This window comes from Calypte anna, chromosome 19 (genome assembly GCF_003957555.1).
Source record: "Calypte anna isolate BGI_N300 chromosome 19, bCalAnn1_v1.p, whole genome shotgun sequence".
NCBI classification, from domain to species: Eukaryota; Metazoa; Chordata; class Aves; order Apodiformes; family Trochilidae; genus Calypte; species Calypte anna.
This window is the reverse complement of record NC_044264.1, coordinates 496391-511041: the sequence shown is the minus strand read 5'-3', so window position 1 is coordinate 511041 and position 14651 is coordinate 496391. Positions and strand designations below refer to the sequence as shown.

The 14651-nt window shown below is 49.3% G+C and overlaps 1 protein-coding gene across 1 annotated transcript in view; it reads right to left on the bottom strand.

Moving 5' to 3' along the window:
• The window catches only part of ATP2A3 (ATPase sarcoplasmic/endoplasmic reticulum Ca2+ transporting 3), a 53832-nt gene extending 40024 nt beyond the window's left edge, over positions 1-13808 (bottom strand). Inside the window, exon 1 of the mRNA XM_030462182.1 lies at positions 13676-13808. Within this exon, the coding sequence (XP_030318042.1) occupies positions 13676-13793 (118 nt within the window). The 5' untranslated portion in view covers positions 13794-13808. The remainder of the gene's footprint in view (positions 1-13675) is intronic.
• Between the last annotated feature and the right edge of the window lie 843 nt (positions 13809-14651).

Here is a 14651-nt window from a genome sequence, read left to right as displayed (position 1 = left end):
CCAGGGTTAAATGATCCAACTGGTTTTCTGGCTGGCAATAAGATCAGCCCCAAAAATGTCTGATTTAGGTTACAGGACTTCCCATGGCAGATGAACCCAACCCAATGCCATCAGTCCCTCAAGGATGAGGGACAACAGATGCACTTGGGCACCCACAGCCCCATTGCAGAGGGGAGAAGCTGAAAGGCTCCTTTTTTCCTGGCCAACAAAGCTTATCTTGGTGGCTCAGGGAATAAGAAACACAGTTATGCTGGATGTGTTCCTCAGCAGCAGTAAAACACCATGCAAATCCAGCTCTGGTATCACTTCTCCCCTGGAAAACCAGCACATACCATGCCAAAGGAAAAGCCACCACCGTGTCCCACTGTCTGGGCAGAGGTAAATGGGGATGGAGGAAAAAGCTGCCCATCTCACCCCAAACTTCTCTCCTTTTATTGGTGGAAATCATCCCCCAAAATGTTGGGCAGCAGGAGCACCATGCTGCAGGGGACCCCAGCAATGGGACCAAAAAGCTCAGCCAGCCCTGGGCATCCTCTACCCATGTCAAAGAAAAAACAAACTGTTCCCCCAACAACCACTTCTTATTCTTCATGCTAAAGGGAAAAGATTTCACCTATTTTGCCCCCCCAAAAATGAGCTGCTAGCCAGGTTTGCAGCCCTGGTACCCATGTGGTATTTGCAAGAATAAAGTCTTGGTGGGATTTAGGGGAAATTTCCTCTGGGGAAATGGGGCTGGAAGCAATGGCCTTGTCCCTGTTCCTGTCATCACCCGCAGCAAATCCCTGGGATCATGTTGGGAGTGGGAGGGAGCAGAGGAAACCCACAGCTCCAGCCTGGGATGGATTATTTGAGCAAACTAAAAGCAGTGGTTTGTTCCCTCCTGCACCAACGCAGTGGAAAGAATTTCCAGCTCTACTGGAAAAGCTAAAAATCCGTGTTTAAATAGTAACGGGTTTTGGAAAAAAGGGAGAGAAAAAAAAAAGCCCTCACTACTATAGAAGTTTGAATAAAATAAAGCTTGAGCTGTGGCAGTTTGGGGTTTTTTAGGTTTGGGGTTGTGTTGGGGTTTTTTTAGCTTCTCCATATCTGTGTTTTGAGCAGACCCTTTCCATAACCACAGGGAAGAGCAAGGGAGGGAATCTGCCACATTTGGGAACCTTCTGCCTGAACTGCCACGGCCCCAGCCAAGGGGCACCCTGCAACTTCAGTACATCCCCTTCCTCCACCCTACAGATTTAATTTGATTTCCTCCTTTACTGCCCTAAAACTATTTTTTCCAGCTCCTTTCTCACTGATATCCCAATGATAGGGTCAAATAAATTGGGATTTTTAGCACAAAAATGTTTTCCCACCCTTTTGGGCTTAGCTGCATCCTCAGCCAGGCAGCTCATGCTCCCTGCACCACAAGTGAGATGCCCAGATGTCACCTTGAGACCAAACCCAGCACTGGGACAGAAAATCACCAGCCAGACCAGGGAAAAATGCTATGGTGGATCCACAACCCCTCCAGGCACACCAGAACACCACAACCCCCCCCAAACCAGGCACTGGGCAGCGAGTCCAACACCCGGCGACGGAAAATTTAATCACATTTTCCTGGCAGTGCTGAGGAATGGTTTAGGAAACCAAACCCGTGCTGGTGGCAGAGCCAGGAGTCCTGGGATTGCCCCACCAGTGCTGGGTCAGCCTGGCTGCAAAGGTCCCTGGCCCCAGGAGGCATCAAATGCAAAATAAAAAAATGCAGCAAAACCCGGGCTGTGCCTTCCAGCTGAACCCTGCAAGAGGTGGAGAAGGGTCAGGTAGGGCTGTGATTTTTTCTTTTTTTTCCCTTGAAAAAAGGGATCCTGGAGCTGAAAATGCAGGTAAGAAAATGAGATGAGGATGCATTTGCAAAGCAAGATGGATTTGCAAAGCATGGTGCATTTTCAAAGCATGGTGCATTTGCTCCCCAGAGGCAGAAGCTGCTCAGCACCCAGCACAGCAAAAGGGCAGGGACAAACAGCCACCCTCCTTCACCCCAAGGTGAAATGTCACCCCAAGGATCTCATTTTTCCATTTGAGCTGAGCACCTTCAATGAGGATCTAAGCAGTGGCTGAGGATATCACTCTAGTCCGGCATGCAAAACAAAACAATTTTTTTTTAAATCAATGAAATTTATATAAAAATAAAGAATAAATTTAAAATAAGCATAACTCAGGTATTACACTTATCAACTGCTGAGGAAACTGGGGGTGGCTCCTGGTTGCTGCATCCAGCAGCAGCCAAGCAGCCCAGATGCATCCCACTGGCAGCATCCCTGCTCAGGGGACATCTCTGCCACCACCCCACAGGGCTCAGGACCAGCCAGGCCAGGGGCTCCCAGCATTAAAACACCCAATACCCACCTTCCCAGTAAAAGGCAGGCAGGGAAAGAGCTCCCTATCCCCTTGCTCGGGGTGCAACACCAAACCCCCATAGGATGGGAAGCCCTTTGAAAACCCATCCCAGCTCCCACATTGAGCTGCTGGCACAAACCAACACAAAACTTCCTCCTTTTTCCCCAAACCAGAGCTCACTCTGCAGCACTCATGACACGTTCCAGCATATAATTTGCTTTTTCACTCTTTTTTTTTTTTCCCCCCCTCAATTTATTGCACATGGAAGGTTTCAGATTGAATTGCAACTGGTGTGGACTCATCTCAGGTCCACCACCAACTCCCAGGACACCTTGAAGAGCCAACCCAGAGAGGTGTCCCAGACAAAATACCCCAGAAGCAAAGCCCCAAACCAGCAGTGACCTCAAGTAAAGAGAATAAATAAATAAATAAATAAATAGCAACAAGATTTCTAAGCAGCATTTTCTCCCCTTTGAAAGCACAGAGGTCTGGAGGGGGTGGGTTTGAGGCTTGGTTGGTTTTTTTCCATTTGTTTGTTTTCTGGAGGAAATGGCTCTGCCATGGCAAACCTTTGGAGAAGCTGAAAGTTTGAATATCACAGCTCAACCCATCTCTCCCATCTGCTGGTAAATAAAATCAGGCTGATAAAATGCAGCACACGGGCAGTGCATCCTCCACCCCCCAACACCCATGGGTGCTAATAAGCTGCTTTTCAACTCAATTAACTCCAATTATTATTATTATTATTAAGATTATTATTAAAATTATTATTATTATATTAAGGTTTTTTTGTTTGGTTGTTTTGGGGTTTTTTTGCAGGACTCTTTTACCCAGGCTGACCCCAGCCCCCCTCACTCACATTTGGTTTTTCTGGTACCTATTCTCAGACCACAGTCTATTTTCATCAGTCCTCTTGGATAGGTTTTCATGGAAAATGAAGTCTACACTACCCTTACTTTAGATGAGATCAGAAGAGAAAAATTTCTGTAGGATAGAAAAGATCTGTTCATCTGGATGGGAAAAAAAAAAAAGGGACATGTTGGACAATTAACACTTTTCAGGGATGAACACTCTCTGGGGATCACACAGCTCCAAGTTTCACACTCCAGGAAAGGAGCTGCTTCAGCTACACAGAGATCCCTGGAAACATGAATCCTATCCCAGCTTTTTCACTGATCTCCTTCCAGTTATGTGTAATATGTGTGGGCATCTGTCAGGATAAAGTATTTTATAAATACATGTACATATAAAAAAATACCCATATACATCAGTGCATAAGGATGAAATATTATATATGGATGTATAGATAGATGATACCTATATATATTCATTTAAATGGATAAAATCGTTTATATATGCATATATATATGGATACCTATATACATTAATGGCAAAAAGAAGTGGGAAAAAAGGAAGAATAACTTGAATTAGGCTTTTATAGATAAAAGCCCCTGTCTCCTGCTGGGTCAGCCCAGGACTCCTCTCTGGAGGGAGCAGATCAAAACAGCCCAATGGGCTTTCCATGTACCCCCCACCAACAGAAGGTCCCTGACCTCCAAAGTGTGCAAAATCCCAGAAAACCTGGAAAAACCCAATGGCTGCCATGCTCCAAAGGGAAACCCCTGGAGCAGGAGGGGCAGGGACACAGCTCCATTGCCTCTCCCCCCTCACCCTGCTCAGCCAGCCTTTGTTATTTCTGATTTTTCCACTAACTTCCCACCTTTGCCTTATTTTAGGCTTCGTGTTGACTCGGAGGTTGAAGAATGGAAAAAGGAAAGTACAAACAAGCAGGTAAAGGGAGGGTTCTCCTGACCCTGGCTGCCTGGCTCCTGGGGATGGATGCTGCCTGCTGGGCAAAAGTCCAGCTGAGCCGAGGTTTTCCAGGGCAAATCCCTGTGGATTCGGCCATGGCAGCAGGGCTGGAGGCCCTGCTCAAGTCTCTTGAGCTTTCACTGCCGGCAGTGAAGGAAAAAGGGAGAACCTCCTCCTCCTCTGCCCAGACATCCCTCCCATTAAAAAAAAAAAAAAAAAAAAAAAAAGAAAACCCCTGATTCTTATCAGCAACAAACGCAAGAAAAACTGTTTCCAAAGCAGATCCCAAAAAAAGCCAAAACAAATTTAAAAAAATCAAAACAAAAAACAAATAAATAATTTAAAAACCCAAACAAAAAAACAAACCAAACAAGACAAAAAACCAAAAAAACTACCAAAAAAACCAACAAAAAAAAAACAAAAACAAAACCCCCCCACAAAAACCCAAAACCAACCCCCAAACCATATAATGAAGGCAAATCCATGACATACAAAGCACAGCCCCTGCCTCTGCTGCAGGGAGGCTCTACGAGGACTCCTCCAGGGATTTCCTTCCATAAATTGCAAAAACCCAACCCAAACCCTTTGGCCACCCATCCCTCCCCCCAGGACACGGGCTGCCCGTGGGGACTGGTCCCCCCCAAAGGGGCAGCCTGGGAGCAGCTCAGCCCCAAGCCGTGGCTTTGGGGACCACAGGGATGCCCTGGAGGTGGCGGCTCCATCAGCCGGGGCTGTCCCCGTGTCCCCACATGGCTCCCGGACACAGCCACCCACCCCAACCCTGCCCGTCGGCTCTGGATTCCCTCCCATCCCTTCCCTGCCGCTGCTTTAAAATCCACGGAGTGGTTTAAATAGCAGGAAACACCCAGAGCAAAAATACCGCGGCCAGGAACCCAGGGGACACGCCAGAGCAAGGAGCGGATTTCCTCCCCCAAACATCGCACCTCTGACGGGGACAGTGACCCTGCTGGGCTGTCACTCCTCCTCCCCGAGTGCCTTCACCCTGCAAGAGCCCAAGATGGGCTCAGATCTGTTTGGTTTTGCTCGAGAAAAAAACCCAAACAAACAGCTTTTGACTGTCTGCATTTTGTCTCCCCTTCGGCAAGGGAGCTTTGAGCCCAAGCTGTGCAAAGGGGACTCCCAAATGTTGGTGTGAGGGGGAAAAATATCGATTATAATAACAGATTGATACAGCATAGGTTGGTTTGAGTTGGAAGGGACCTCAAAGATCCCCTAAGTTCCAATCCCCCTGACAAGGGCAGGGATACTTCCCACTAGACCAAGTTGCTCAAAGCCCCATCCAACCTTACCTTATTATAGTCAATATATTGTAATTATAGATTATAATGCTCTATATTATGCTATATAGCATACCATATATTTTATTTTATAGACATGTATACATACACATCTTCAATGAGCTGATGTGGGAGCACAGGTGACACAGCCAGGCCCTGTGTCAGCACATTCCAGCCTCTTGCTGACCGTGGAAATTTCAGGTGGATTTTGATGATCAGAGCAGAGACACCTGCATTTAGGACTACTATAGGGCTGGACTTCAAAAAGAGGGATAAAATTTCACCTTGCAGCCACCACAGGCACAAAGAGGTGACAAGGAGTGCTCAGGGACACACTGGACCATGGGCAGGGACCCCATCCCAGGAGGGACATGGGGGTGCTCCCAAACCAGAGCTTTACCTTGGACAGGTGAGAAAAAGGTTTTTATGGAGTGAGAACATAAAGCCTTTTTATGGAGTGATAACATAAAGCCAAACCTCAAAAACTGGGTGACTCCCCCCCCAAAAAACAAACAAACAAACAAACAATAAAAAACCACAACCAAACAACAAAAAAACAAACCCAAACCAAACCAAAAAACACAACCAACCAAAAAAAAACCCCCAAAAACCCCAAACTCAAATACTAATTATAGCCATGAGGTTAACTGCTAACAAGGATTAATGCAGCTTCTCTCCAAAAGACCAAACCTTTGGACCCAAATCCCACCCTCCTTGCAGGAGACACCTGCCTCAACTCCAGCAAGTTGGAGAAGAGCATTAATTGCATTAATCACATTAATCCCAGCAGGAACAATGAGTCTCCTGTCCCTCACCATCTGCCTGGTCAATGCTGGGGGGTGGTGGAGGAGCAGGCAGCAGCCTGGGAGGGGTTAAACCACCCCCGGAGGAGGCTCTGGCACAGCTCACGTCATGGAAACACTCAAGTAACCACAATTTTCTCTCTTGCTTTCTGGCTCTGGTTCTTCAGCATTTCTACACTACCAGCCCAGATCTCTGCTACCTGTTTGTTCCAGTCCTTGGTAGAGAAAGCAGCTCCACTGAGCAGCCTGGATAATTTTGGTTTGGTTTAATCTAGGTTACTGTTATACTTTCTCCCTTCAATAGTGGCAGCACTGAGAGATAAAAAAAAAATAAAATAAAAATCATGAGTCCCAATACTGGGGGGGAAAGAAATAATAAATCAGATGCACAATAATAAATGGGGGTGGAATGGGGGGTTGGTGCTTTCTGGGTTTTCATGGGTATTAGTAAGGGACTGAACCACAGACAGCACCAGTGACCAGAGACCCCTCTCCTCCATCCCTCCTACCTTCCCCAGTGCTCCCAGTCTCCCCAGCACCAGCTGTTCCTCCTGCATGAGGTGTACCCATTGCCCTAACCCCACCTGAGCTGCAAGGAATCCATAAATGCTACGTGAGGAGCAGGGCAAGGGGAGGGGGGGAAAAAAATAAATTTTAAATAACAAGAATAAACCCCCATCCCTCTCCTGATAATCACAACCTGCAAATAATCCTTCAGGATAATTTCCATCCTGAAACTGAGACCACCTGGCTACCAAGAGAGATTTGCTGCTCTGCTCTTACTGCCCTGATCATGGAGTAAAGCTTAGGTGTTGGTCCTAAATTCTTAACACTGCTTTGCACAGTCCCCAAAACCTCCATGGGGACAGGGAATCCCCTGACCCATCAGGTCAGCTCGATGGGCAAAATGAGAAGGATTCTGTGGCTGGTCCAGCACCACGATGCAAACTCCAGCCCCAGGAGTGGGGCTGGAAGCACAGGGTGCAAACACTCAGTGTTTGGCTCATGGCTTACAAAGAATAACCATTAAAAAAACCCAAAAAACAAACCAACAAAAAACCCCACATTTTGGAGGGACATCAGCATCCCACCCAACACTGCAAATGCTACGCGTAGGAGAAAAGCAAAGCTGGTTCCTCCAGAGGTTTGAGAATAAGGAAAAAATGTCAAATAACCTCATTTTTCAGGATCAGGAGAAAGAAATCTCAAGGCTGTGTGTGGCCCTGCCAGCCCCAGGAGGTTTCTGACACCTTTCAATACCCAACCTGATCCCCACTGCTGATCACAACAATTTCAGGGCAGCTTTTGGGTGCTGCACAGGGGCAGCAAAGCTTGTGATGAAGGAAAGCTGTTACTTTTTTGTTTGTTTGTTTTTGTTATCACCACCAGAAAACAACCACCACCACCTTTAAGTCCCCCAGGGTTAGGCAAGCTCAGCCCTGCCTCATGCCAGCACCTGGAATTTTTAGCACCCAGGAGGGAGATCTCATGGGACCCCATGCCAGGAGCATCACCAGGCCAGACCCAACCTGTGGGACTGGGATGCTTTGGGAGGTGCCAGAAACCTCCTGATTTCACACCAGCCCTTCTGCAGGAGGGGATTAAATGCTGAGTGGAAAGGCAGTGGCTTGGATGCTTCTCAAAAATTAAAATTCTCCTTGGGAGGGAGAAAGCAAAAGCAACACCAAGCACCAGGTGATGCTTTGCATTCCAGAGAAATGAGTTTGAAGGGAAGCTTTAAAAAGAAGTGAAAAAAAAACCAAACCCAAACCAAAAAAACCCCAACAAACAGAAAAACAACAAAAGACCCCCAAGCAAACTCACAACATAAATATCAATAGGATTTTTCTGGGAGAGATGACCACAGAAATACAACTCAACAAAGTTGCTAAAAAGGCAAAGGGTGAGGAGTTGTGCAGCTGCACAGGGAGGGCAAGGACCACATCAGCTGGGTCCAAAATACTCAGTCCCTGGGGGGTGGCCAAAAAAGGCACCTAGAATCCTGGGGAGGGGGACTGGCCTGGGAGAAGGGGGGATCTTCCTGCTATTGGGGTTTTGGAGGACCTGCTCCAGCCACACTCTGGAAATACCACATCTGAATCCAGCATCCACAATGCATCCAGCTCCTCTGACATCAGGGGTTTGTAGCACCAGCTCCACCACCCCCAGCTTTAAAACCAGCAAAGAAATAAAAATCTTAATGAAATAACCCTCATGCCAACCCCAGGAGCTGCACACAAAATCCCTTCCTCACCAGCTCAGCCCCTGCCTCTCCTCACCCCCGAGATTTTCCCTCCCTGCCTCCTGCAGCATTTTAAGAGCAGATATCAGTACTTTGGAATATTGCTTTTTAATCTCAGTTTTTTCTTTTTAAAACACAGGTAGGGAAGCAGGTACCCTCAGGGATGAAAGCCTTGAGTGTCCCCTCATCCAATTAGGAATATTCGGTGGAGTCTCTCCCTTAATTTGAAGGAGCTCACACGCTTTTAATGCCTCAGCATTTCTCCTAAGGGAAAGGATTTGGAGGAGAGGGGAAAAAAAAAAACCAAAACCCCACCAAAGCCCGTAGCATGTTTATGAATCAGACTGTCAAGCGTGTGTTTCGGGGGTGGAAAAGGTGGGTGTGCAGAAGAACAGAGAGCAGAGTGAGATGAGTCAGAAAATTCTGCTTTTCCCCTCCTTACTGGCATCTCAAACATTTCAGCATGAAATAGAAATTTTCTTTTTCTTGGTTTTTTTTTTTTTTCATTGTCAAGAGCATAACCTTGGCTGATTAACAGCTGCTAGCAGCTAACCAGACGTTAACCAACATGTCACTCAGAGTACCTGGGTGTGCTGAGGGACAGACAGACACACAGCCAGGGGACAGGCTGGGAACTGGATGGAAATAAAGAATAATCCAGTGGGGTTTGCTGTCCCTTCTAGCAAAGCAGAGGCTGGGATGTGCTTGGGCTGAAGCTCCTTGTGAATGAGCCTTGGTGGGCTGTGGGAGAGCAGCTGGATTTGGGCTCCAGGATGTTTCCTCCTCGAGCAAAAATACACACAAGGGTTCTGAGATCAGAGAATCCCAGACTGGTTTGGGTTGGAAGGGGCCTTAAAAATCATCAAGTCCCAACCCCCTGCCATGGGCAGGGACAACTCCCACCAGCCAGGATGCTCCAAGCCCCATCCAACCTTCAACACTGCCAGGGATGGAGCAGCCACAGCTTCTCTGGGCAACCTGGGCCAGGGTCTCACCATCCTCACTGCAAAGAATTTCTTCCTAATATCTCTAATATCTTCCTAATATCTCTAATATTTCTTCCTAATATCTCATCTAAATCACCCCTCTTGTGGCATGAAACCATCCCCCCACATCCTATTATTCCATGCCCATGTAAAAAGTCCCTTTCCTGACAAAGCTCATGGAGATGCAGAGAGGTGCTTTATAAAAGAACAGCCAACTTACTCATGCCTCCCAGTTTGCCCAGTTTGCCAGTTATTACCTGGATTAATAACCCTGAGAGCCACCACCACATCAGCTCTGGCACCCTGGCACCTTGCAGCCAGGCCTGGGAGGTTTCAAGGAGCTGCACTGGGGGATGCTGCAGTGGGGGTCAGCCCCAGGGGACAGGAGGGGACAGGGACAAGTCCCTGGGGAGGGGCAGGGCTTCTGCTACAGAGGGAGAAATGAGGAAATGCAAGAAGAGATAAATGCCCCTATGCTGGCAGCAGCCAGGCACTTGACTCTGCTGACATTCACAGTCCATTTAGGTTAGCGTTGAAGCAAATAAAATTATGCATATGCATTAAAGCTGGCAATATCCTGCCTGAAATGTATCCTCATTTACACATGGAAATGCATTTAGAAGAGAGAAATCACAGCTATATTTAAAACAGGAAAAAAAAAAAAAAAAAAAAAAAAAAGAACTATTAAATCACTTGACTGTCCACAGGGCAACTCCCAATCACATCTGTCATCCCTTGGCAAAACAAATCAGTTCAAGGGTAAATTGTGCCCCTGTTTTACATTTAGAGAGAAAAATGTTTGCACCCCTGGATCCTCCTGCTCAGCCTAGGGTACAGTAAGAGATGCACATTTTGTTGCTTTCGTATTTTAGTATTTTTTTTTTGTGGTCTAAAAGCCACCTGTGGAGCTCGCTGCTGCTGGATGGGGAGCACCCACAGAGCATCCCAAATGTTCATGAATTTTAAACTGACTTTGGAGGTTCAGGAAGCTTTTGAGAATTGCCATGGTGAGACCTAAACGTTCTGTGGCTTCTCCAGTTTCCTTGGCAAAGGAAACAGCCTCGCTGACAGAGCTGATGACAGATCTGCAACCAGAACAAGAGCTCTTCCTAAGAGGAGAAATTACTTCTTCCAGTCCAGTAATCTGTATCTCACTGCCAAGCCACGAACTGGAGATATTAAATAATCAGTATTGCTCTCTGTTTCCTCCTGCAAATGTAACTGTGAGCACTGGAACTGCAAAAGCAATTTTAGGCTCCAAAGGAATACCCCCTCCAAAAAAAAAAAAATAATTTTTTTTTTAATACAAAACATGCCAATGGCCACTGCTCCTCACTTCATGTCAGAGTGCATTGCAGCTCCTGGTTTTGAAATGCTTAAGCACAATAGATTTTTTTTTTTTTTAAAAAAAGTTTTTTAATTCAAATTGTGCTCCAGGAGCACACTGGCAGCTTGATTTCAGGTGTAGAAGGAAATGAAAGAATGCAAGACAGGAGGCTGCAGACTTCAAACTCTCAGGAGCTGAAGGGCTGCTCTGAGCTTTGAGCCACCCAAGATTTGAATTTTCTTCCCCCTTCTGCACGAGCTCAAGCAAGTCACCAAACTGCCCCGTGCTTCTGCTGCCAGAGCTTAATTTAAGCCTAAATTAACACTCAGTATATTACAGATGTTTATAGACATCTTCAAGACCTGCACCCTGGTGCAAGCCCATCCCACGCTGCTCCCCTGTGGGGCACCCATGGGTACCCAGCATGGTCAGGGAGGGTGCTCCTGCCGCTAAGACACAACCTGCAAGTTCTCACCACGCTGGAGAAAAGCTACTTGCTAAATACCAAGGCTTTAAACCAACCAACCAAAGCAAAAAAGAAACCACAGGGTCCCATGCTGCAGTGCTACCCTGCCTGCATCTCATCTGTGCCATGAGAAAAATACCAGTGCTCCACACAAGTCAAAAAAAGAAAAAAATCAGACTTCTGAAAGACCTTTGACTGTATTCTCACTGCTGGTTGCACTGCTCAGATTACTGTGAGCTGTGCAGGACTGGAGATGCAGAGCTCTGCTGTGGAGGTGAATGCTGTGGGACATCCCCAAGCCAAAAAGAAGCTTTTGTGAAAAAAAAAAAACCACCAAAGAGTAACAAGGAAAACAGGGACTGGGTGGGAAACAAAAGGGCAGAGCAAGGTGAGGACAGAGCCACTGCTTGCAAGTGGGGAAGGAAGAAAAAGACAAACTAATTGCCACTTCTAACCCTCTGCTTGGCACCCACGTCACCCCTGGGAGGTACCAGTTCCAAGGGAAAGCCACTGGGCAAGGAGGCTGAGTCAGGGCTGGTGATTCACCTGGGCAAACAGGAGCACAAAGCCACCCGGAGCCTCTGGATGGCAATGCCTGCAGGTGACACGCAGGGCATCCCTGTGTCCCTGCAGGGCTGAGGGATGGCAAAGAAAGTCTGGGATTAAATTTAAATCAGAGGGACACGCTGCTTTGTAAGGATGAGGTCTGGCCCCCCAAAAGCAGAGGGACTGCTTCCCTACCAGCTAACCAGGCAGGTCCCCTCCTCCAAACTGGGGTCAGCTGAGGACAGAGGGGATGCTCCATGGCTTTCACTCCATGGTAGGAGCTCCCAGGTGCAGCCCTGGCCATGCTGACTAAGGGAAGGGAGCAGAAGCTGCCTGGCAGTGCTGATGGGAACAGGGACCAGGCAGGACTGGTGCTCACAGGGCTTGAGTGGGGGAGGCAGAGCCCTCTGATCACACCTCACACAGCCCTCCAGGTGGGTGCATTCAGCATTCCTGCTACCACCTGCTCCTTAACCCCGAGGACCATGCAAAAATCAGATACACAAGGACCAACCCAGGAGAGGGTTTCCACGCTGCTCAACTTTGAGAAAGGAATTACTACACTAAAGCACTGGAGCAAACTCCCCCCCAAACCCTCCTGTTTCTGTACACAGAGCTAACATCACAGCCTGAGCAAACAGAATCACTCTTATTTACCAGGGGAGGTTGAGGCACCCCAGTAGGTCCCTCCTGTGCACCCCAAGCACTTGGAAAACATGAGTTTAACAATCTTCCCTTATTGACCCCAGGGAGATCCCAGCTGCTCAGAGAGGGATGCCTGGGTTAACAAGGGAACCAGGAAACATCCCCTCACCCATCTCCTCCTTACTGCAGAAGCACCCAGGGCTACACCAGCCAGGAATAGGGTCTCCCCCAACCATGACACCCTGATTTTGGGATTTCCTTCTCTCACACCACAGGGACACTTCTCCCTTTCTTTCATGGGATGTGATTCTCCTCTTCTACTCTGCTCTTATAAGGACATCCCCCCGCCCCCTGCAGTGGTGTGTCCAGTGCCAAGGTCCCCAACATAAGAAGGACATGGAGCTGTTGAGTGAGTCCAGAGGATGCCACAGAGATGATCAGAGGGAGGGGAGGAGCAGCTCTGCTCTGAAGCCAGGCTGAGAGGGAGAAGAAAAGGCTCTGGGGAGACCTTAAAGCACCTTCCATTACCTGAAAGGACTGCAGGAAAGCTGGGGAGGGGCTTTTTACAAGGGCATGGAGTGACAAGACAAAAGGCAACTGTTTTAAGCTGAAAGAGGGGAATTCAGATATTTGCCAGAAATTCTTCACTGTGAGGGTGAGACCCTAACCCAGGTTGCCCCCAGAAGCTGTGGCTGCCCCATCCCTGGCAGTGTTGAAGATTGGATGGGGCGTGGAGGAACCTGGGCTGGTGGGAGGTTGGAACTGGGTGGTCTTTAAGGTCCATACCAACCATTCCGTGTGCCTATGGCTCTGTGATCCTATGACATATCCCTCCCAGCTTGCAGCCCCGCCACTGGAGCACCTAACACCCCACTCATTCCTCCCGCTAATTAGCTTTTCAGCGAAACCAGCAAACACTCCCTTAATCAACAAGTGTCCCACGGCAAATCCCCACGGCTCCTCCGCGACCCCCGGGCTGGGGGGGGATGCTCCGGGGCGAAGGATCAGGGCAGCACCCCAGATCCCAGCGGGGAAGGTCCTGGTCGGGAAGGTCCCTCCAAAGGGTCCCATCCGATCCCGCCTGGATGCCGGTGACCCATCCGAACCCTCCGGGTTCCCCAACTCCTCTGGGTTCCCCCCGGCATCCCGCTCCGTCCCGTCCCGTCTCACTCACCATTGGGGCCGTACTTCTCCCGGCTCCGCCGGACCTGCTCGGGGCTGAGCCCGCAGCTCTCGCTGACACCGAACCGCCGGAGGACGTCGGCCACCGGGAGGCTGTGGGCCGCCTCCATGCCCCGCCGGTGGCCCGGTCCGAGGGCTGAGGAGAGTACAGACGGCACCGCTGTCCCCGAGCTCGCACCGTGCCGAACCTCTCGGCCCGCTGCCCGACCCGACCCGCCCCGCCCCAACCAGGACCGCCCCCCTTCCATACCGGGACCGCCCCCCAATACCGGCACCTCTGCCCCACCCCCCGAACCGAGACCGCCCCCCCCACATCGGGACCGTCGGGCTCAGCGCCGCCCCCCGCGGAGCAGCCCCGGGACGGTTCGGTTGAGGTCCGGCAGCCTGGACCTCACGAATCGCTCCTTTGCATTCCCCCCCCCCCCCCCCCAGGGCCAGGGAATTGGTTCTCCCCCTCGGTTCCGCTCCGGGGAGACCCCTATTTAGTGCTGGGTCCAGTTCTGGGGTCCTCAACACACGGACACGGGGCTGCTGGAGCGAGTCCAGAGGAAGCCATGGAATGGTCTGGAGGCTGGAGCAGCTCTGTGCTGGAATCAGGCTGAGAGAGTTGGGGTTGTTCAGCCTGGAGAAGAAGGGAAGGGAGAGCTTGGAGCATCTTCCAGGGCCTGGAGGGGTTGCAGGAAAGCTGGGGAGGGACTTGGGACAGGTGATAGCACAAGGGGTGATGGCTTCAAGCTGGCAGAGGGGAGATTTAGGTCAGATATTAGGAAAAAATTCTTCATTGTGAGGGTGCTGAGCCCCTGGCCCAGGTTGCCCAGAGAAGCTGTGGGTGTCCCATCCCTGAAAGTGTCCAAGGCCAGGTTGGAGGGGGCTTGGAGCAACCTGGTCAAGTGGGAGGTGCACCTGGTCAAGTGGGAGGTCAACTGGATGAGCATTAAGGTCCAACCCAAACCATTCTACTGATCCAG